Raw genomic sequence first — 23,829 nt, 5'->3', positions numbered from 1 at the left:
AATCATTTGTGCCTGAGCTGCTTTATTTGTCTGCCTCTAATACAGAGCCTGCTTATTTGGCAGTTTCTCAAGTTACTCCCCTCAGGCAGCTTGAGCCAGTAAAACTAGATCCTTTCATCTCGGTGGAGCTTACTGACAACCAGACGGCTGGTTTCCTAGGAAACAAAATCTTGGCTAGAAATAGTGAATCATTTCCAGGTCACTTTCAACATGGAGAGTGGAGCAGGGAAGCATTGGACTGAAGAGGAGGTTAAAGCCTTGCTAAGCGTCTGGTCAGAAAAAAATATCAGAAAGCAACTCCATGGCACCCTGAGGAATAAAGGAATATTTATCTACATTGCTAAAAGATTACAGGAGTTAGGAGTTTGCAGAGATTGGAAACAGTGCCGTGCAAAGTATAAAAATCTTAAGTATGAATACAGAACGGTTAAATATGCCCACAACTCTGGGGATGTCACTAAAACCATGAAGTTTTTTCATGATCTGGATGCCATATTGCGATATGAACCTGTCATACAATTAGCAGCAGAAGAAAACGGCAGGTGTTCTGCAACTGAGACGCAGCTGAACACAAGCCCCACAACAGACAACACGCAAGGTAAAAACTATTTTCACTTCTATTTTCTATCTTTGCTTAAAAAAAAAAAAAACTCAAAGCCGAAGTTTGCTGAAATTGAGGCTGAGCTTGCACAGCCCCAGCAACACTGTTAGAATAGCAACTGACTTGATCCACTCCTCGCATAGGGAAAAATGTTAGCACCCACCAGTGTTGAAGTCTGTAAATACAGCATAATTCTAACAAAATTATACTAACTGCTTGTATTAAAGGCTTAGTCAGGACCCACTGGTGTCAAGGCTCATGCACTGAGGTTCAAACATTAAATTAAGAAATGCTACTTTTTTTCTTTGCCATTCAGTTGCAATACAAGGCTTTTTTAGAGCTCCAATTCAGAGAGAAACATAAAAAAAATAAAGTAAATGTTGAAGCTGTGATGTTTTCTTTGAAAATTGTTATTTATGATGTAACTAAAATTTCTAATTGATTTTTATTCTTTTTAATTGAAAATTTAGGTATGACTAAGTGTAAATTAAATTATTATGTAAGCAATTCACTTAAATATTTGAAAAACAAAGATGTTTAACAGGCAGTTTAAAAGGGACGTTTAACAACTTTGTATTAAAATTTGTAATGTATTAAGCAAAGTAACATCATGCTGATCTCAATTTTAAACATAATATTCTGAGACAAGAAAAATAAATACAACTGTTTTTATTCTGAAGGAATTTTTACCAAATTAGTTGCATCTCAGGTTTTATTCAGCCCTCTCTACATATGTATGTAGGCTGTGCTTACTTAATGTTTCATTAGGGCCACAATTTGCTATTTGACACTCAAAATCTCCATGTCACATCCCAAATGTCACAGAAGTCTAAGCCCCAATAATAATTATGGGTATCAAAATAATATGGCTAAGAAGAGATCTAGAGAAATTCAAAGCTGAGTCCAGTTTGTTCCCACAGTACATACAGGTTTACATTAACTGAGGATTGTGGATCTTTTTAAGAAAACAGAAGACATTCGATTAGCATCAGGGCAGATTGCCAAAGGAACCCAAAGGAGCTGGACATCTAGCTTGCCCTTTTGCTCTTGAAAGTCTCCTTCTACAATGCTGTTTATAGGTCTGAGAAAAAGAAAGTGACATTTTTCATACTTTTCATTGTTTATCTTAACTGAAGAGCTTGCCCTTAATTTGTCTTTACTAATAGAAAGTGTCTAATCTGTCTGAAGACATCTACAAATAAAATGGTAATTTTATAATATTTTAATACATGCTCTCTGCACTGTGTATTGCAACTACATTCCATTTTTTTTCAACATGCGGAACTGAGGACCAAATCTTTGGCTAATTCAAGCTGTTACACTTGGGAGGACTGCATGAAACTAAGACAGTGCCCATCATCTGAGGATCTGGCCATAGATTATCCTGTGTGCTTTGATTCAGCTTGCCCAAATTGTTAATCCTAATTCTCACCTGTCTTGGACTCTAGCAAGTTTAAGTCAGAAAAGGTTAATTTCAATTGTGAATCACAACCTAGAATAAAAAAATATTACCCTGGGTGAGATGCGCTTCATTTTGAAGCATTGGGACAATCTGGTTTTAAAGGTGATAATCCTAAATTAAATACCTCTCTTTATTTAAACGCACAAGCATTTCCAGTACTTCATTAAAAAAAAATCTGTTTTGTACATAAACAGAAATCAAATATAACTAGCTGTAATAATACAACACTAATGGCTAGAATTTAAATGTGAAGATGCTCACAGCAACCATAATTCAGCCACAATGAAAACATATTCAGATAGAAATGTATCCTGCAGCTATGCAGGATACATCCATAACAAGAGACAGAGAGGATAGCTGTCTGAACATTAACTTTCTTCATTTAAGAATACAAGTCAAGGAAGTAACACTGTATTAGAGGCCCAATCCTCTTCCTATTACAGTCAGGGTTGCAATGCCTATTAAGGGGAAGCTGTCAAGCTCAGTATTTCAAAGTGCAGTTCTAAGGCTAAAGTGGCATTGTGGCTCTGCAGCTGATGTTCAGAAGTTTTTCATGGGGGCAGATCTGAAGGTAGCGCTCCCACAGAACAAAATGCCATTCTCTGCACCACTGGAGAAAGCCCACTATTTCTGCTACTGCAATCAACCCTGCAACTCCCCCACTGCCTTGAGGACAAATGGGACTGGTCTCATGTGGGCATCATCCATAAGGCAAAAAGACCAAAGTGCATCTCTGTCCTTGAAAGTCCCTTCCTGGGTTTCTCCCTTTCGACCACACAGCAACACAGGAGAGGAGAGAAAAATGGTCCCTCCCTTCTTTAAAGAGAGGCTGAGAAGCCTTATTTTGAAAGAGCTGAAGAAGCCAAGGATGCCAAGGCTTCTGACTTGGATGGGAGGTGCAGCAAAACCAAAATGTTATAAATAAACTAAGAACTATGCCAAAAATATTCACAATATGCATGTCATATTTAATTAGGGAAACTTAAGTTATACTAACTTGTTTCATTTGAAAAGCATGACAAGGGACAGTGAAAGCCCCCAAAGACACTCCTTTATTTTTTACCTTTCTGCTTAGCCTCAGTCTAAATACTCATACTCATCCTTACGATAAAGCCACAAAGCTAACCTCGGTGTTTGGTTTGTCGATTCTCTCAGCTACTGAGAGAATGCCGGGGAGAGGGCAGGAAGGGGAAGGAGGGAAAGAAGAGACTACTTCTGTGGGACTGAACTGTAGTTCTCTAATGTCGAGGGGTTTTGTATCTCACAGTTTTCTCTTGAAAGTGTAATTGAAGAAACTAGTATTTTAAAATCACAGTCAAATCTCAGAGTGAGATGACTCAGGACAAACTTACTAGCAACACAAACTGACTCCCAGCTCCTTCATGGAAAGATGACCCCTTCTGCATAAAGCACATACAGCCAGTGATGTTCATGTTATCCTCCAAAAATATATATTTTCAGAGGCAAACACACAGTTTTACTTTAAATGATCATTAAAGAAGATAAAACTCAACATATTCACTTCTCTTAAAATCAAGTTTGGTATTATCCCAGTAATCAACCACCAAGAAAATCCCCATAGAGTGATGCTGCTCTATGAAAAACAGTATCACTGGCTAGAGTCCAAATGAATGACCTTCTTATTTTGTTAACCAGCTTTGATTATTTCAGGTTAAAGCAAGAATTAGTTTTAACTTTTGAATTTGAACAACAAAAATAAAGCTTGCTTAAGTAATTCATATTAAGTAATCTATGCTCTCTTATATTTCTCTCTTTATGTTTAAATATTAACATACTGGCCACTTTCCCTGCCCTTTGCTTTATAACAGCAAATGCAGAAAGACTATCAAGTCAGAACAGAAATAAATCATAATAAAAATATTGTCATGTGTACCAAGCTTAGACAGCCACCAGAAATGCAAAAAGATCCTTCAGAAATGCTGACTTGAAAATGCTGCTCATACATCATTTTCCATGTCTGGACTTTCATGTTATATCTTTTACAAGTATTTTGTATACATATTTTATTAAATAAGGGTATGCAGTACAGACAAATGAACTTTTTTTTGCTTTTTTCTCAAATATTGCAATACGTTTTTGTGTTAACTATTCTTATTTATAAATTATAAATTGTTTCTTTTTAAATATTACTGCATAAATAACACTGCTTAAGAGTAGCTATTTGTTTTCATTTATCAGGGCTTAAAAAAAAAAAAACAACTTGCTCATCCCAGTGCCCATGGCACATTCAGTGGCATTCCAACAAATAATTTGTTCCTCCTTTTCCATAGTTTGCTTTGCAGCTCTTGACCGGATAAAATGCTGGTCCTCGCACTACAGCAGTGAAGGCATGAGCACACTTTTTCTTCGGTCAACCCAGCTGCAGGGGGTAGCAGCCTCTGCCAGAGAAACAAGGCAGACAGCTGGGAGTGGTTACAGAGCAGGACACTGTATCTATGAGTCATTCTGAGTTTTGCTGAAGGTTAGGAGGATTTAGAGTAATGATTTCAAATGAATCTAAATGTAGTTTTCAATTTCACCTAGCTCAGGGATACCACATTCCATGTAACTGCACTAATAATTTCCTTGTTATGAACTATTGCAATACAGTTCTGATTCTGGCTCTGATTTGTGCCCTACCTGGTTGGAACTGATAGTAACTCACTCAACATACAGTGAATCATCATTTCAAACCTTCTGTCAACATGATATGTTGAACACAGTATACTACTGTAGAACCATTTAAAACAGTCTGTCCTCTGTCAAAATTAAGCTGATTCAGAACCTGACTTACATCTGCTGCTTTCCAAGCTAACGTAGTAGTATTGTTTTTTAATGTATATATATATATATAGTATTGTTTTTTAATCAAATGAAGGAACGCTATATGAAGGAACTGTAAAAAGCTAGAGCTGAATTGAGCCCGTTACAAATACATCTGTTCTCTAGCCAAAATATTTTCCCACTTTCCTTGTACCATTAATGAATTCCACAGATTTCTAGAACTCTTTGCAGAATGTTCTTGTTTTCTTCATACACTTTTCTTAATACTCTTCTTGGAAAAAAAAATTATTGCTATATAAATAATATAAATCTGAATCCATGTGCAAAGTAATCTGAATCTGTGTGCGAACTCCACATTTATTTGTATGTCTCGTACTTTACATTACCTGTTTTCAAACTGTCCTTTTAATGCGCAGTCCACAAATACTAAGAGTCAAAAAAGCATATACGAGTCAACTAGAATCAAGTCAGTTTCTACAGGAATTTTATAATGATATGCACTTTAAACAGGCTTCAGGAGTAAGAATTGAAATATTTTATTTTGCTTTTTATAAATTCTGTCCCCTTATGACTACTTTGAAATACAAAATAATTTTGGAAATTACAGAGTTAATCTCATTGTGTATGGACATTTTCAGTTAAACTAATTTAAGCTAATTTAGTCCATACCTATTTTTCATCTAAAAACTCTTTCCTCCCTAGGTGAAATATCAGTTTCTTTAGAAGATGATGAGGATGCTCCAGGAGATCCACTACTTTTTATGTCCCATGTCAGACCAGTTCCACTAGGTATAGTATGATGGTGCAGAGAGAAAGAACAAAAACTAAAAAGCAACATGGCTGTCACAGCAGTTTCTGCTAGCTTGAATATGCCATCATTCAGTTTCTGATCAACACTGCTTTAAAATGGTCACGCTTTTGCACCATCACCTTCCCAGTTTTAGGACTCAGCAGTCTAACACATCACTAGCTATTGAGCACTGTATGTAACAGAACTACTACATGACCACCTTTCACACTCAAAACACATCCCGTGCTATAGTTTAATCGTACTAACCACACTGACCAAACACATAAAAATATTTTGTGATATGCTAGTGGAAAGCATTCCAAATGGTAGTGTGTGATGCACAGATTAACTTGTGGCTTTTCTCCAGCTCAAGTGATTTCTGCTAAGAGTGAAAGGCCTGAGCTAGGAGAGAGATGCAGAAGTCAGACCTCTACCGCTGAGTAATTCAGACCTGCAGTAGTCTTCAAGCAGCTCTCAGTATCCACTTCCCAAGCAAGGGGTGGTGAGAAATACTTTAGGCCAACCAAGCATACAATTTATCTGGGAACTGTGGTGCTACGGTGCTTTTGCTGAGGAAAGCCATTACAGAGCAAAGGCACAAATCTGGCAGCCCAGAAAGAGGGAGAAAAACCTAGGTGTGAGCCCCTTGAAGGGGCTGCCAAAGGAAATGGAGAAACCTGAACACATTTTAGGCAGCATTAGGTAACTGGCTAGCTTATTACTTGCCTGGATGAACAGCAGCACTGTCCAGAATTTCTGAAGTGCTTTTTCTATTTTTGACATACCTGGCTATGCCCTACCATACATCTTCTCCAAGCCCAGTTACAACAACTTTTGCTAGAGAATCTGCAAGGTGCAATATTCGAAGAGAAAACAATGTCCCATCTAAACCTATGGCTTTTACAGTGCACACTACACTCCTTTTGTCTGGCATAACAAGAAATTAAAGAAGAGACAAGAGTCTCATATGGAATTATATATATACACACACACACACATATACATACATACATATATATATGTATACTTATATACATATAAAAAACTTTTCTTGCAGTAAGTACCTGAATCAAAATTTACAGAAATATGCCTAAATCCATGTTATTCATCAGTACTTTTGCAACACACTGCCAGATTCGTTTGGCCTGCTAAAAAAACCTTTAATTCTGAGAATGCTGTTTTATAAAAAGCCAGCAAAATAGCTTCAATTGCAGGGGCTCTCAAGCATGCACTGATACTAAAAAGTCTTTCCTAGTGCCTCTTTTAGTTTTTAAATTTCAGACACTATTTCAACCACCAGTGAAAAAAATGCTAAGCCTCTTATATCTTGTTGCTTAATATTTTGGGTTAATTTCAGCAAATTTCTCAACATTTTTTTCCCTTTTGACAAAGCTTAGAAAAATACCAAAATATGGTATCAAGACATCTTTCAGACAAAAAATACTGGATATCCTCTCTCAAATGATTTAAAAAATATTTTTAAACTAATTAGAACTAAACTACATCTGAAACATAAACAAAATTTTCAGTGACCATAACCACTTTGTTTCAAGGTGGGTAAAATACTTTGAATCACAAAATTTTTTAGAGGGAATGAGGAACAAACTGAGCAAACATTTTCCACTATGCTCTACTTACTCTGCATATAGTAGAACAAATGAACAATCCACTGCCTCATTAGAATCTGTACAAACCAATATCCACAATGGGAAGTGAGCTCAGTTGCCAATGAACTTATTAATGAGAAATACTTGTTCACATAAGAGCTAAAGAAACTTTATCCCTCCCAAATTATCCCATACTCTATGGCTTTGACTGAGAAAAGCAGAGGTAGTGGAGCACCTTCCACATTCTTTTCTTAGGCCTTTTCTCTGGTCTCCATGGTGCTCTCTGATAGTGAAGAATAAACCACTTCGGAAAGATTAGTGCTGAGTAGAGACTACATCAAGCTTATTTGATATTGGCAGTTGTCAACCATGGCAACTCCTATGGTTGCATTCATATGTGAACAAGCATTTTCTTTCACTCCTTCAGGAAGAAATGAAGAAAGCATAACTGATATGTCATCTGAAAATTACCCTCCTCAACATCCTATCAGTGAGCTGGCTGCTGCAGAGTTCAGATTAAGACAGGAACAACAGGAGAAAAACTGGTATCTTTTAGTACAGCTTTTTCACCTGTAGAATGAATTATGGAGACTTGCAAAGAATGACTATATCTAGGACAAGTTTGTCCCCAGATAGGTTATTATACATGACTATGCTCCACTGAAGCCGTATGTGCAAGCAAAGGTCAAATATTTTTGCCACCACACAAAGGCTCAGTGACTATAAAGTATCCAAACTCCACAGCCTGGCTTGTCCTTTAGAATAAGACAGTTGCAAAGGCATTTGTCACCTTGGTATGACTACAAAAAATTGTGTCAGTTACTGTGCACTTTCATGTCTGCTCTCTCTGATAAAGCACTGGAATTGTTTGAAAAAAAAGGTTTTTTTTGCATAGATTTAGAAAATGCATGAGAAGGAACTTTCCCAACTACTTTGATGATCCGAATGAAGTCTTTAAGCAAATTCATTATTACAAACAAGGAAACCATTAAAAAAATAAGACTGAAAAAGTCAAAAAAATTATTTTACTAGTTCTGCAGAGTAAATTACTCAAATTTTAATTTTTACTCAAAAATTAATGTTTGATTACTCATTTTTATACTGACCTGCACTGAAAAAGGGAGAGGTTCTGTACCATGAGGACTGGGTTCAATATTGCACATATTCTTGTGTGACAACACAAAAGTCTCCCTTTCTCAGCTCCCCACAAAAGGGGTGTTCTTAGAATTAAGGATCAGATTCTTCAGGTCTTTGCCTAGTTTAAAGTTGTGCATGTGTGTAAAACCAAAAGTATGACGTGAATGCAGAAGCTTTTATGCTTGTGTCAGTGACTCCGGGCCCAATTTATTATTCTGTTAATACAGCACTTTGCATCATCCACATAACAGCCTTCTCCAGACTAATCTCTCAATAACAAAATAGTTAATCAGTTATTCTCAAGAGCGTTTCAAGTAAAAGTTCAATGTATCTGGGAACAAAAGAAAGAAGTATTCCACTCCAGTTAATTAAATGCACATGCACTATCTTAATATAATTTTCAAGAGAAGAAAAAATGATGTCTTAATTAACAAAATGCTGACAAATACCTTTACTTTAATGTCACTTTTGTTCCATCTCTCTTTGGAGAGAAAAGCCATTAGGAAACAGAATACTTCATTCTCATTCTCTCTGTCCTTTCCCCACCCCAACTACCTAATGCAGGTAATCTGTATCTGTGTCTCTCCCCTACCCCACACGATGCAGGTAATCCAACATCAGCAATAGAGGCTTCCAAAACACCGACTTTTATTCCAACAGTAGCAAATGAAGGAGGAAAACACTGGACTGTTAATGAAGTCAGAGCTCTGATACGCATATGGTCAGACAAAAGTATCCAGCAACAACTGGAGGGGACAGTGAGAAATAAAAGAATATTTGAACAGGTTGCGGCTAGACTTCAAAAGTTTGGAATTGACAGGGACTGGAAGCAGTGCAGGACAAAATATAAAAATCTGAAACATGAATACAAGAGTGTAAAAAATGCCCAAGACTCAGGGAGTACAAGTAAAAGTATGAAATTTTTTAATGAACTGGATGCTATTCTGGGGCACAGCACCATGGAACAAGCAAGTAAATCAGATAATGATGAAAGTGGGAGGCCTCCAGAATGGACTGAAGCAAAATCAGAAAAGGACTGCATAGGTAAGTACTTCAGCTACCCATACCATTTAAAACTTTTAGCTTTCCAGCACTATAGAGACCTTAAAATAACCCAAAAAAGTCAGCCAGATAGATTAAACAATTTGCTGGGGAAGAAAAACACTGAATGGAAAGTTACTCATTTGACCAGTAGTTTACTTTACATTATAAGGTAATCTCTGACATTGAGTAGTTGCCCCAAACAATTTTTTTTTTTTTAACAGAACTGAGAAACAGAGTATACTTGCAAGAGGAAAAAAGAGATCAACATGTAGGTCACAAGATAAAGAGATATAGAGAGACCAATCCAAATTAAAATCACGACAGAAGAGATTGTTTCCAGCTTAGATAAAAAATGGGTCACAGAGATGATCAGACTGTGTGACTGGAAAAATGAAGATAATGAGCAAAAGAAGTCTGTAGCTGTAGACATTAGTTATATATTAACATTTAAACTCCCTTTCTCTTATGGTCCCAAATAGCCCAGCTCTACTGGCCTTGGAAGCAAGACTCCCAAACCAGTGAGATAAATGACTAATGTGAAAATAGCAGAAAGAATAGCACAAAGAATGCTGGTGGAACCTGCATTTATCTTTTGTGCGGTTATTGATGGATAACCTGCTAATGGATGGATTAATGCAGAATTAGAGTAGACTGATGTACCTACACCACACAGGAGTTTAAACATTTTTATTGGCATGTACAGCCAGAAATAGGCCTGTTGTTTAAGAACAAAATTAAACTTAAAACTGTTTATTAGACAGTAAGAATTCTACACTGTAGAATTCCGTAGATGATATTACAGTGGCCAAATATAAGACTAACAGTTAATAAGTAAATGGAAGAAGTGGGTAAGAAAAACATAATGCAAAGATAAGTATACAGTCTCTGCCTGAGGAAGTACCTAAACCACAGACTGCTGAAACCTAGTGGAGCATTCTGTGGGCAGCTTCACTCTACAACTGCCCTGTTTCTAGACTCTTTCCTTAAGCATCTGCTACTGACTGCTGGCAGAAACAGGATCCTAGGCTAGATGGATCTTGTGGTCTGACACAGCTGTGTACTTGTATAGTACTTATATAGTACGCTAATGTGGTGCCCTAATTAACATAGTATTATTTACACAGAAATGCCTGGAGACACAGGTGAAGAGGACTCTATTAGTAATACGTCAGAAGACCTACGAGTTGCAGATATAAAGAAAGTTTCTGACTCAGGTAAACTGCAAAATCTTCTATTTTATACAAATCCCTAAATTTAGTAAGCTAAAATGGATTTCTAAAATAAGTCCACATTGCAATGACAGTTAGAAAATGCACAGGCCTAAAAAACTTTTAAACAGGACATAACATCATAGTGATAACCATACATTTAATAAATACAGACATATATGTATACATTTACAGTGAGCTCTGCTAAATTTGATAAAAATAATCTAGTAAGAAATTTTTCAAAGATTCAAGGCCCAGGATGTACCAAAGAAGAAACTATTGGTCTAAGCAAGTTGAGCGCCATGTATTACTGCATTTACTTAAACTGTGCCTTGCCAACCTTTAGAATTGTTCAGTATCCTATGCATAAATTAATGTGGTATTCTCTTTTTCACAATATAACTTGATCAATATTTAATGTAATTTTGCAAATGCCTACGTCAGGGGATCAAAATTTCAGTTAAGAGTATCACTATCTATTTTATGCTGACCACTGAAACCATATAAAACTCATATGTTCTTTACAAAGGAACATTATGGTTTACATCTGAAAACTCAACATTCAGGGGAAATGGGAGTTTAACATTCAGCTAGAGACATGTATGAAGGTCTTTCTGGAAGGCTGACAGACTTGACTCTTCACAGGAAAGATTACCTCACGATCTTCTATAGTAGCATGAGGCAGAATATGCTCATAAATAAAGCATTAAGGTATAGTGTTACAGAATTTAAAATGGTCTAATGTGAACGTGAAAGGTTTTAATGTCAAATTAAAAATCTTCTGACAGATGATGTTACTGTAAATACTACTCCAGAGAATCTGGCAGCTCTGCATATAACGAAAGAAACAGCTATGACAAGTAAATAAAGATATGGTTGACCATGAGAAGTAATTTGAGGTATACTGGACAATAGTATTCTTGCCCTACCATTCAAGACCAGGAAATGTAATTTATTAATTTAAATTTAATAACAAAGAAATACATAACTGTCCTTTCTCAGATCACCATGGACACTTGAGGCATTTATTAGGGAAAAACAGGTTGTCATGAAGAGTGCATTTCCTATAGGGATCTCATTTTGAGAGAGACAAAATATGTAAGAAATCATAAATAGTACTTGTGGGACCCAGTTAAGACTGCCTGTAAAATGCATCAGATTACATTTTCTCTGGAAAGAAGCAAAATTACTACACATATATGGAGAGTAGTAAGACACTGTAATAAAACACAGATTTGATAGTGCTATTACACTGTCCTCTGACAGTTTTCAACTGCTTACAGCTCTGCAATACTGTAACTTTCTGGATCTTCTAAACCAGTTATTAGAAAATGTTAACTGAATATTTCCAGTAAAGTTTTACGTACTCATTTTTGTCGCTTCAACATTCCTTTAAGGTATTTTGTGGATACTGGATATCTATAGCCTACCTTAATTACCATTTCCCTTCTCAAATATTTCAATAGCAATTTTTGTTTGTTTCTAGGTATTGTAATTACTTAAATTGTAATTTGGTTTTGTGGGCAAGTATTAAAATAGCAAGTGTTTTACAAGTGTCTCAGCCTATTCTACTGAAGTTCTAGCTTCTGTGGAAAAAAGGCAAAAACACAGCACTCTATCTTGATGTGATGCAGTTTTGCTTTCCAAAATTCTTTCCTTTGTTCCCGTATGAACAATACAGACTAAAATCATTTTAATTACAGGTGATAAAAACCACTTAGTCTTTAATGTTATTTATGGTAACATAGTAAGGTATTAGATAATTAAGAGAAAAGATGTATAATTTTTACTTTACAATATCATGGAGGCTCTTTATTTTCTAATTGTGGTCCATGCCTTTCCTGGATAGTTCAAAGGAATTTAAAGTGAAAAAGTGGTAGTTTATGAGATTGTATGTACCTTTATATTCATAAGCTCATTTGCTGATAAATAGTGAAAAATGCAATCAGACAAGGATATTACATTACATGGGTTTTTTGATTTCAATAGATCTCTGACAATCTATAGCCTTTAGGATGTAACTTCTTAAAGACTATTCCATTTTCAACTTAACTTCCATAGAAAACTGTTTCTCAACAAGCATGTAATTATAATTTATATATACACTCAGCTGTGACTTTTTTTTTTAAGAATTGCAAAAAATTTTAATTTGATATAAATAAGAATTTAGAAATTCAGTTAACCTTGCACTGGGGTTTCACAGCACAGCATTTTCCTAACTGATGCATAGGGTGAATTTACTCTGTAGTCAGAGCTTTGAGCACACCTTGTCCAGAAACATACCAGCTAACTTGGGCAGACATCAGCTTTCTGGCTACTGCAGAAGAGTATAAATGCACTGAAATGCATGTACTTCTCACAATCCTACATGTGGATCTGAACTATTAATCATTGTAATGCCATCACAACTTCCAGTCTTTATAAAAAGTCCAGTCAGGTTTTCCATACGCTACTGTAAAGGAACATATTCAGATGGCATTAGTCAAAAGACAACACACCAGTTTCAGGAAAATATCTAGTTATTTGATGTTTCACTGGGTTGTTTTTCTCACCTGCCCAAATGTATTCACACTCAAAGAATAGTGAATGGCCACCTGAGAAGGAACAAAGATAAATACATCCTTAGAAGTTCTTCTGTAGACTGCAAGTTAATTGAAATTTCTCTCACACCATTGTACTGAAGTAGCTTCCTCAACAGATTGCCAGCAGAGGGTGCAGGAGCATTGTATCAATCAAAAAAACATTTAGTTTTGGGCAAAAGGCACCTAGGAAAGCAGCCTAGGGTTGCCGCCATTTTCTCTTTTCTGATAACAGATATCTATATTAAATCAATCTGGAAATAAAACAATATTTAGTCATTTTGACTAATGGGTTTTATTTCCTTGGATCACTTTTAAGGACGGTTGATTCCAGAAATCTATTCAGAAGATCTGATTGTTTCAGTTTGCACAAGTAATAGTGGTCAATGCAAACTCAATATACAGATACATTCCAAATGTGTCACAGAATATCCACGATGACCACAGACTGTGTGATTTTTGATTAAATCTGTGATATTTGATTAAATCTGAACTGCCACACAACAGATCACTGGAGCATAAAAAAAGGATTCTAAAGAATGTTAGTATCCTGTTGTGCTTAAAAAAAACTACAGCAAGTATTTTGCTTCAAATAAATGACTTGTAATTATTTTTTAGGATTCTTGGGGTCCCATAAGCTTTACTGTATATCCCTCACAGGAAAAAAATGAAGTCATGATACTGCCAAGATACTGCCAGTAGGCAAGGGCTTTTTAAAAATTGGTTGCTTAAAGTTAAGATCTTAAATCTGTACATACTCAGGCACTTAGGTTGCCTTCTTTTGAATGGTTGCTGCCTTGTGCTTGGAATTTTTAAAAGTACAGACATAAAGTCAAAATATAATGTGTTAAAACATCTGCTCCCAGCTCCTCTCAAGACGAATGTTTCAGAAAAGTGCCACAGCAGAAGTCCTTGATTATTCACTGGCTTAGCCTGAGGCATTCTCAGTCTGCAGACACAAAGTCACAACTGTGCATCCAGAGTTGTTTGCATCCAGTTCCACAGATCTGTGACAGAGACTGCAGCAAATCTGCAAGCTGTTAAAGAGTTAACACAAGCCACACACAGAAGAAGTGTTCCCCAGTTTTGGCATTCTCTACTCCCTGTTTATACTACGCAGGACACACATGAAGGAAAGGATTAGGAGACAAATTCCTAATCTTCCCTCAAGAGCAGAGGAAACAGGATACTTGGTGACAATGACACAATGCCAAAGGGGAGTGTAGCTTGTATCAGTCCAATGGAGTAAAAGAGATCTACAGCATTGCTCTGGTGGCCTTTTGAGCCATGCTTCAAATACAAAGTAGAGGATAAGCCTGTTTGCTGGCAAAAGTCTATAGCTTGACTAAGCAAGGTGGATGGAGCTGCTGTGTTTTATTCACGTGAGAAATTGTTGATTGTTTGCTCTGTTTGGCTCAGCCTTTCTCTTCTCATGCCCACCCCAAAACCCAGAATGGTGGTTAGAAAAAAGCCAGGCCAGGCCTGGCTATCTATATTCTTGGCTTACAAAAAAAAGAGCATGATGCTGGTCATGTCATACAAAATGTCTGACACAAACAAGCCCACTTTGATTTGGGAGGATAATTTTTAATAAAATGTCACGGCTACAGAATATACTTTATTGCTCAACATTTAGGGGCAATATTCTTGAATGGACTAAGAACAGGCTGGGAGCCAGAAACTGCTGCCATTGATCCACAGTGTGGCCTTCAGCATTTAATCTCTGTACCCCAGTTTCCTCACCTGGAAATGAGGAGCTGAAAGCCTACTTGCATCATCTGCCAGGGCAAAGGGGTGGAGTTCTCCATTAAACACTAGGGAACCAATGGAAGAGGAGCAGAGCTCTCCTCCCCACCAAGGTGAGAGCAGGGCCATGGGGCCAAGGCTGTCTGCTTGCCCAGGCCCTGAGCCCTGACAGTGTGACATAAACTCTTCCACCAGCTGCAGAATTGCTGATGCTCTGAGGACAGGAATTGAGTACTTTGCCTTTATCAAGCAGGCAGTCAGTCTTGCAGATCAATCATCCAGGCAGAGCACCATGATGCAATATCAATGAAAGCAACCTTGTCCTTTGGGGTCTAATTCAGTGACTCCTGATAAAAGTCACTTGGGAGTCTTTCAGTGACTTCACTATGTGTTGCAGACACCCCTTATGAAAGTCACCATCTTCCCCATTTTGCTGCCTACAGGGTCACCAGTAATTAAACACGTCTTACAGAATTTGTAGAATGGTTCTGTGACTGTGGTTGTAAGTCCCTGATCCAGGTTTAAATAACTTAGGGTTTGCACATTTCATTCATAAACTGACCTTGAGCAACTGTTAAGTGGTGTTCTGGATGTATTTTAATCTACAGCTTCAAACTGAAGTGCTTAGATTAGGCTTTTAAGCAAACTGCTGAAGAGAGGCCTTAATGAATTAAAATATGAAAACTTAAACAATAGGTATCATCATTGCAGACTTTCTGAAGTTGGTGATATGACATAACTGAAGGCCTTTTTAATTAACAAGAACTCTGTAAATTTTTTGCACAGAAATCCTCGAAGACGAGGAGGACTTCACTAATTCCACCCAGGCAGCTCTGGAAGCCACACAAATAAAGAAGGAGACAATTGACATAGGTAGGTCAGCGGTGTACTCATGATTGTAACAGTGCATTCTACTTGACAGGGAACTGCATATTTCTAAGATTCATAGGATATTACCACACACTATACTGGTTCTATGTCTGGGTATGATAAAACGTGTTTCTGTTTGTTTTCATAGTGCAAAAATGCATAAACGTTTCTCTCTCCTTCCCTCCCACTGTTAAAAAAAAATTTTATTTCCCCAGAAAACATACTTATTATGCTAGATATAACACGTCTGCATTTGATTGTGACACAAATACAGTTTTTTCCATAAAAAATTACTAGAGAGGATGAAATAAAACGCTAAATAGCTGCCTCAGAAACAGATTTTATGCCCCATCTGTCTTTTCAAACTAATTTATGATAGGATAGTGCATTTAATTTCATTCTATTCACTATCCAGCAATGGCCATAGATATTCTGAATTATTTTAAACATGAAACTGAAATCAGAGCTTTACCAGTATGTAAAAGTCATACATTCAGTATCAAGTATTCAGGAGAAGAGGATTTGTTTTATTAAAAATGTTAAAATTAGACACTGGAAATATTAATATGTTAACATATATTAATATGTTAATAATAATTATCTTTTGGAACTAATGAGCATAGAAACCATGGACGTCATGAAAAAAATGCATTAGAGGAAATGAGATTGCTTAGAAATCTATTGGCCTGACATCCTGAATCAAAATATACTATAAGGGTATTACTATTTACATCCACAAATTAATGCAAACAATAGAAAATAAACTATCATAGTGATTCTGTGAACCATAATTCTTTGTCCTTCTACTTTGAAAGTTTCTGTTATGAGAATATTTCTATTGTGTAAGGCAATATTTCTGTGATCCAGGCAAGAACTTCCTTCTTAGTGATTATGTTGTTTGGAGTTTGGATGTTCAGAGCCCAACATAGCTTTTACAACTGTTTACATAGGTTGTTGTTGATGTAAGATAAATTATGAAAGACAACTGTAAAGCATATAAACTGAGGACGACGTTAAAGCAGTTCCATAAGAGCAATACCACATAGAAAATACAAGCTACATTGAGGGTAACGTAAAACTTTGTCCCTGAAAGTTCAGAGACACAGCAAGGTCACACTAATGCAAAGAGAACAGTTCATACACAATGACACAGAATAAAATGTCATGTGAATCAATGGACTGCCTTATTATACAAACAGGTTCTCTGTTCTTGTCATGTAATAGCCATCTGAGGATAGTAATCACTTGAAGTCAGTGGTACACACATGCCATTGCTGACAGCAGAAAAAGATTAGAGAGGCAGCATGGTTGAGAGAATGAAAGCAATGAATTTATGGAACATAGTTAAAAAAAAATCACTTAAGAACCCAGGAGTAGAACTATTGCTCCCCTTTGGTCCATGGTTGTATTTCCAGTAGCCACAAGTGTTAAAGGGAGATGCAAGAATTTTCTTGAGAGTTATCCATTAACCTACTTATGAAAGAACACTTTTTTTCTCATACAACAAGTAAATCACACATAGAATCATGGGAGTTTAATTTCTGATTCTGTTTTCTTTATGTATAAAATTTAAACCTGCATATTGGTTATGAAAACAAGTATTTCCCAAATCACTTAAGATACAGCAAAACAATTATACAAAACTGTTACAAAGCAATTATAAATTCTAAGCGTTACTTTGTGTATTTATAGCAAGTACCATTATAAAAGGTACATCAAATGATCCACTGCTTATTTACCAACACCCCCTATTTCCAACAGTATCTAAACCATGCATGCAGTTTTTCAAAATATACGAAGAGTATTTACTTCTATCCTCTACTGAAAACTTTTCTGAAGATACTTGGTCTATGACAATTATTCAAAACTATGAGAATTAATCTTCCCCTCTGTCCCAAGCAAAAAAGTAATTCCACACAGAAATGAACTTTCAACCTCAGAGAAGTCCAAGCACATAAAGAAAAACCTGTGGATATGAGAAAATGAGCCCTGAGTCAGCAGAGGTGGGTTCCGATGTCCATAGGTGGTTCAAGAATTCTGAGAGCTCTTGCCCAGCCAGAATTTTATTTCTGAAGGGAGAGGTTTTTCTGCTGTAAATGACAGCAAAGCTATTGTAGCCTTAGCTTTGCTGAGAAAAAAGAAACTGCTATGTGGACATGCAGAGAAAGAATATAATGTTGTTTCTGTCCTGTTTGCAAAATAATTTTGAAGAGAACTCAGGTGCGAATAGAATAAAAAATAGTTCTTCTGTCTTCCCCAAAATGCTATTTTTCTCATTTAAGCTGTATAGAATGGTTTTGGACAGGGCCATTCCTGCACACAGAAGGTACAAATTACATTAAGGCTAAAGATTTCCACAAAGGCACTAATGAATTGTTTCCTTTCTAATTTTTCTTCTGCTTACATTCTCTCCATCTCAAAAGTTCTACATCAGAGACTGGCCTTTCATCCGAAAGTATATAAACATGGCTCTCTCCTAAAGAAAGGCAAAAGTATGCAACCTTCCCCACAAAAATCTAACATCTGTTCCCTCCCTTCTTTCCTGAATCAGGGATAAGCACACCTCAGAGACCAAATTTGAAACCCACCATGGTAGCTTATTAAAATGGACTCTAAATGACTATTTAGTGGTAAAGAAATGACCTGAACAGAGGAAATAGGAATAAAGAGGAAATGTCTCTTTCCAGTTTCTTTCTGATGTATTAGGGAAGTTCACAAAGATCTGGGAAAATCCATACTCAACAGTATGAAATGAAGCTTATGCAATCACTCTGTCTGTGCAGGTCTGCAGGCATGTACCTGGGCCTGTCATTCCTCCCAATAACGTTTGAACCAAGTGGACAATTTCCAAAGTTGAAAGGAGGGCAATGGTCTTAGGAGATTAGGCCCCTGCACATTTTATGAAAACAGCAGAGGACTCTATAAATTATTCCACTAAAGGAAATGCTACAGTTCAGTCCCTGTTAGGCATGAGCAAATCCACAGCAATGCACTCTTTACAAATGCCACCAAAGCTTCACCATACCTGCTCTACCCACTTTACCTAATAAAAAATGGCAGGCATGCCTGCGCTAAGCAATGTGTACAAACATATTATGCAAATCTACTTATATGCAAGATCCAAACCACACACATAAGCCCTACATATTTAATCAAGCATTTTAAACTTGCATGCAGCATCCACAACTACCTTTTTGGGAGTGGTAGGGCAGAAGGAAAGACAGGGCTTATGAGAAGCTTATATTCTCTGTATTGATTTGATTTTAGGGAGGCATGTGGCAGAAGACCTGGTTAGAATCTGTTGCCTCAAAGACTAATGGTTTATGACATTTTTAATTTAAGTGTTACCTGCAGAACATGAGAACAATATTAGCAATTTATTTGTCTAAGTTAATTGTATTTAAAACTACATGTTTCTATAGATGATGATTCTATAAGCACTACCTCAGAAGACAGATCTTGTACACCAGTAGCAAAGCGGATAGTTGGAACAGGTGAGTATTTAGTTCCATGCATTTACTCTGAAACAAAATCCCATTGTAACTACAATACCAAAAGCTGGAGCAGCCAAATCTCTACTGTAAACACAGCTTATCTTATCGACTTCTGACTTCAGTCTAACTTTATCACTAAACTTAAGACTTAATTTCATATCTCCATTCCCAGGCATGAGCAAAATTTGCATTAATACTCTAGTTCAACTTATTTTATGATTAGCATCTACCTTCCTGTAAACAGCTGTAAACAACATTTTTTCTTCTGTTGAATTGCTGGTAGCATTTTCCTTTGCATGGTATTTTGTCTTCTCCTTCTAATTTGAAACAATACTGGAAAGCCATTTTCTTATCACTGTGAATACATTGTTGCTTTTAAAGCTTCTAGGCTATTGCTTTTTTTTTTTTTTTTTTTGTGCCACACTGATACATCCATTTTAGAATCAGTAACAAAATTACACTGACAAAAATCTGAAATTTTAGAGGCCTTCAAGGAACAAGAGATTTAATCTGCTACACGTTTTGCGTATTTAAGCGAAGTGTGACCACATATGGGTATTCACATTGCAAAGTTCAAAGATTTTCATAACAAGAGATTATTATAAAAGTTAATTAATCTTCTAGCTCGCTATTGAAACATTAGCTACAAATTTACTTATTTCTGTGTATTCAGCAATACTCAGTTATTGTTTCATTTATATTTTCAGACAATCAAATTCCCTTGGATGAAGCACAAAATCACTTTAAAGTTATTACAGTTAATGATACCGGAGCAGGAAAACATTGGAGTGATAATGAAGTCAGAGCTCTGATAAACATATGGTCAGATGAAAAGATACAACAAATGCTTGAAGGAGCCACAAGAAATAAAGAAATATTTGAGGAAATAGCCAGAAGGTTAATGAGACATGGAATAGACAGAGACTGGAAACAATGTCGCACAAAGTACAAGAATTTAAAATATGAATACCGAGCACTGCAGAAAGAAAATGAACATCATGGTAATCCCAGGAGAAAAATGAGGTTTTATGATGAAGTTGACTGCATCTTAAGAAGACAGCCTCTAGGTCCATCAAGTTGGGGATGTGAAAGTTCTAGCTTCCTATCAGGTACTAAAAACTTCAGTAATGAGTTACAGCTTTTAAAATGAAAGTTAAAGTTGCCTGTTGACCCATGCTACAGAAGTGAGAAACATGCCCAGAATGACTAAGGAAAATAAATGAAGAACCTGTATCTGCATGATCAAGCAGGCAATATTCACAGAACAGAAATGGTCTTTGGAGGAATTTAGAGTGAGAAAATTAACAAAAACTGAAAACATTTGAAGTGTTCAATGAGATTCTTGGAGAATCTTTGTGTAAGCTTAAGTGAGATATGGTGAAATGGGGCTAGACAAAGCGACAGGTTATACAGGTGATCAAATAGGCATGTAAAATGGTATGGATGGAGAGCTGCAAGCCCCAAACCAGTTAGAACTGTGGAGATATGTAACAATCAAGTCAAATACAAGGACTCAAAAAAGCAAATTTCCATGAATTCAATTTACACCATAGCCTGGAGAGAAAAAAAAACAAAAACAGGGCAGTGATGTTTATGTGATTGTTAATAAATATTGTATTCATTTTGCTAAAGCAGAATCAAACTCAGTTTTATAAACAGAATTTGCTTCTATTTTGGTATCCAAAGGCCTCTGACTTAGGAACTGCAACAGCTTACCTTGTGTCAGCTGTAAGAGTTCTCATTACTGACTGAGCACTACAGCTCTCAGAGGCAGCCATCCCTGTTCCAGGCAGGTCAGATGCTCATGTAGAAGCAGACCACTGCAGCTTATAGCTTAATGAATTATGGTAAACCTGCACTAATTCCGAATTTTCTCAATATATCAGATAATAATTTGCAATGTCACAAATGTTGGTTGAGGAGCTGAACCATTTTTTGCAGCACAAGCAAGATGGATAGCTGGAGCAGAAACTGCTGCAGCCATCCTGAAGCCAGCTGCCCTCACCCCTGAATCAGAGCCCTAATGTGTTGTCCAGAAGTTGCATTGAACACCCTAGCACCACTAGTTGAGGCTGGAAAGAAATCCACAGTCATGAGATGACACTGCTGCTTCACATCTGCCATGGGCTAGTTAGATGACTTTCTTAAGACAGACATTTTCTTCTAATTCCAGAAACTGAAGATAGTACTGCTCATTTCAACTCCCTGTGGATGGAATTTGTCAACACCAAGAGTATTTTAGCTAACCTGGCTGCTTTACATTTCAGCATGATAGGAAAGGACTGTGTAATCTGTCTGTGCTGCAAATGCTGATGCAGGAAAAAGGAAAACAATAAGCTTTAGAAAAAAAGCTGTAATTATTAAACTGCTCCAGGCATCCTTAAAGTAAAGTTGTGTCTCCATCCTGATTCTGGGTGCTAAACCAGCACCTAATTTGTCTAGAAGATTCCTATTGCTCCAAGTCACCTGTCTCAGTACATCTACTTCTGTAGTATAAAGCTTTTTGATCTGCGACTACCTTTGCTTTTAGGATCTCTTTGCAAAATATATAGTCACCTTGCTTTTCTCTTCTAAGTTTCAGTGGGAGATGTTACAGCAAACACAGGATCATTGGGTGTCAAGAGAAAAACATGGAATGATGGTAAGAGCCTTCTGCCTTTTTAAAGTATCCATACACTGCTGTAGAACTGAATGCCAGATACTAGTTTCAAGTACTCAAACAGTTAAAAAAATTCCTCTTTCACCAACCCCCAGATTAACCTTTTCCTGTCACCCTCAACAATCCCCAAAAGAAAGCTCCTGATCAAAATTTGGGCCTGATGGAAAACTGTAATTTATTTCAATCCTTATCCCTAAAAATGAGGGAACTATCAGGAAATGGTTCTTCATTGATCAAATGCCAGATAAAGTTGAGAAGATTTTAGAAAGGTTTTAATAACCTATGTTTCTCAGAGGAAAATAAGGACAGTATCAGTGATGGATGTGCCCTTTTTTTTGTGCTATACCATGTGTCAGTAAATGCAAGGAGAAATCATGTGCACAGGAGAAAAACAGGTAAGACAGCTGTTACCAAAGAGAAGATGTGCTACAAGATCACTGAGAGAGAAAAGTGAAGGGAAGGACGGAAATATGTGGTATGCAATCTGATATAGGAAGGGTCAGGAGCTGTTTCTGTTCCTGGCAGAACTGTCATACCCTAATCAAAAAGTCCAGGAATGAGGGATGACAAAGTTAGCTTTCAGGGGGTTACCCCCTCTTATTTTTAATAATAAAATTATGTCTTGTCTACAGACAGATGAAAGAGGATGGGGCCAGACTCTTTTCAATGATGCCCAGTGACAGTGCAAGACGCAGTGGGCACAAACTGAACCATAGGAAATTCCATTTGAACATAAGGAAAAACTTCTTTACTGTGAGGGTAACAGAGCACTGGCACAGGTTGCCCAGAGAGGTAGTGGAGTCTCCACCCTTGGAGATACTCAAAAGCTGTCTGGACACGGTCCTAGGCAATGTGCTTTAGGTGACCCTGTTTGGGCAGAGGGTTTGGACTAGATGATCTCCGGAGGTCCATTCCAACTTCAGCCATTCTGTGATTCTGTGAACACAAACAGATCTAAACACTGCATTTTTGAATTTGACCTGCTCAGTACATCATCACAAACTCTACTAACAGGACTAACACTATGTGATTAAATATCTAATTGACAATAAATGAAAGTGTAAATATGCAGTAGTTAGGCAAAGCCAAAAGTTTTAAATATGAGAGATCAGCATAAGCAATGTTTAGAAAAAGGTATACTTCATTCCTACTAGCCATTATGCAATGACCCATTACACAACACCAGACCTAACAGAAAGACAGCATTAGAAAAACCTAGCATGTGCTAGATTTTCAGTCAGCAGTTCATTGACTTGTGCACTCTAACAATGTAATTTGCTTTTGTCCACAGAGATGTCACCTGTTCCACTCAAGAAAAGTGCTTCTGAAAACACCATACTCCAGTTTCAAAAACTATTAACAGAGAAAGTGCATACAGTAACAGAAGGCAAAAAGTTACTGTTAGAAAGGCTTTGTAAGCAGGAAGAAATGCAAGACCTCAACAGATCACAGCTGTATGGTGATCCATCAGCCATACAACAGGTTGGTTTAATGAACTTTCTACCAAATTAGCATGCAGAGAGATTTGCAGATAGTAAGAAATGAAATAACTTATTTGTGAGGGCAGGTCACCCACATGAGTACATGGTTGCTACCCTTTAATATAGTCACCTTTAGTCATTTAAATTAAAACAAGGTGTGAATTTCCATCATATTCCTTGACAATGAGCTTTCAGCAGTGATATTAGTCTAATAAAAGATACAGCCTTTCCCTACATACCTTGCTTCACCTACATACCATAATTAACAGGCTTAATTGAAAGGAAATATCAGTCTGACTGATCGGAGAAAACAAGTACACTTAAAACTTCAACCCATCATTTCCAATCACCTTCTCTGTGACCATCC

The 23,829-nt window shown here is 36.8% G+C and overlaps 1 protein-coding gene across 1 annotated transcript; it reads left to right on the top strand.

Annotated features, from left to right (window-relative positions):
• The first annotated feature begins 223 nt into the window (after window positions 1-223).
• LOC112976753 lies at window positions 224-23,693 on the top strand. Its single transcript, XM_026088316.1, has 6 exons — window positions 224-598; window positions 15,745-15,831; window positions 19,251-19,322; window positions 20,030-20,431; window positions 21,898-21,963; window positions 23,273-23,693. The coding sequence occupies exons 1-6, from the start codon at window positions 466-468 to the stop codon at window positions 23,491-23,493; spliced, it is 981 nt and encodes a 326-aa protein (XP_025944101.1). The 5' UTR covers window positions 224-465; the 3' UTR covers window positions 23,494-23,693.
• Window positions 23,694-23,829: the final 136 nt, after the last annotated feature.

The sequence above is a fragment of the Apteryx rowi genome, unplaced genomic scaffold, assembly GCF_003343035.1.
Source record: "Apteryx rowi isolate R43461 unplaced genomic scaffold, aptRow1 scaffold_761, whole genome shotgun sequence".
Taxonomy (NCBI): domain Eukaryota; kingdom Metazoa; phylum Chordata; class Aves; order Apterygiformes; family Apterygidae; genus Apteryx; species Apteryx rowi.
Note: the sequence above shows the minus strand (reverse complement) of the source record. Positions and strands in the feature narration are given on the sequence as shown.

Excerpts from the sequence above, each read along its gene's own strand:
- LOC112976753 (XM_026088316.1), top strand. The coding sequence starts at position 466 with ATGAAGTTTTTTCATGATCTGGATGCCATATTGCGATATGAACCTGTC. Across the intron at positions 599-15,744 it reads CACAACAGACAACACGCAAG|AAATCCTCGAAGACGAGGAG; the intron begins GTAAAAACTATT and ends TTTTTTGCACAG. Across the intron at positions 21,964-23,272 it reads GAGAAAAACATGGAATGATG|AGATGTCACCTGTTCCACTC; the intron begins GTAAGAGCCTTC and ends TTTTGTCCACAG.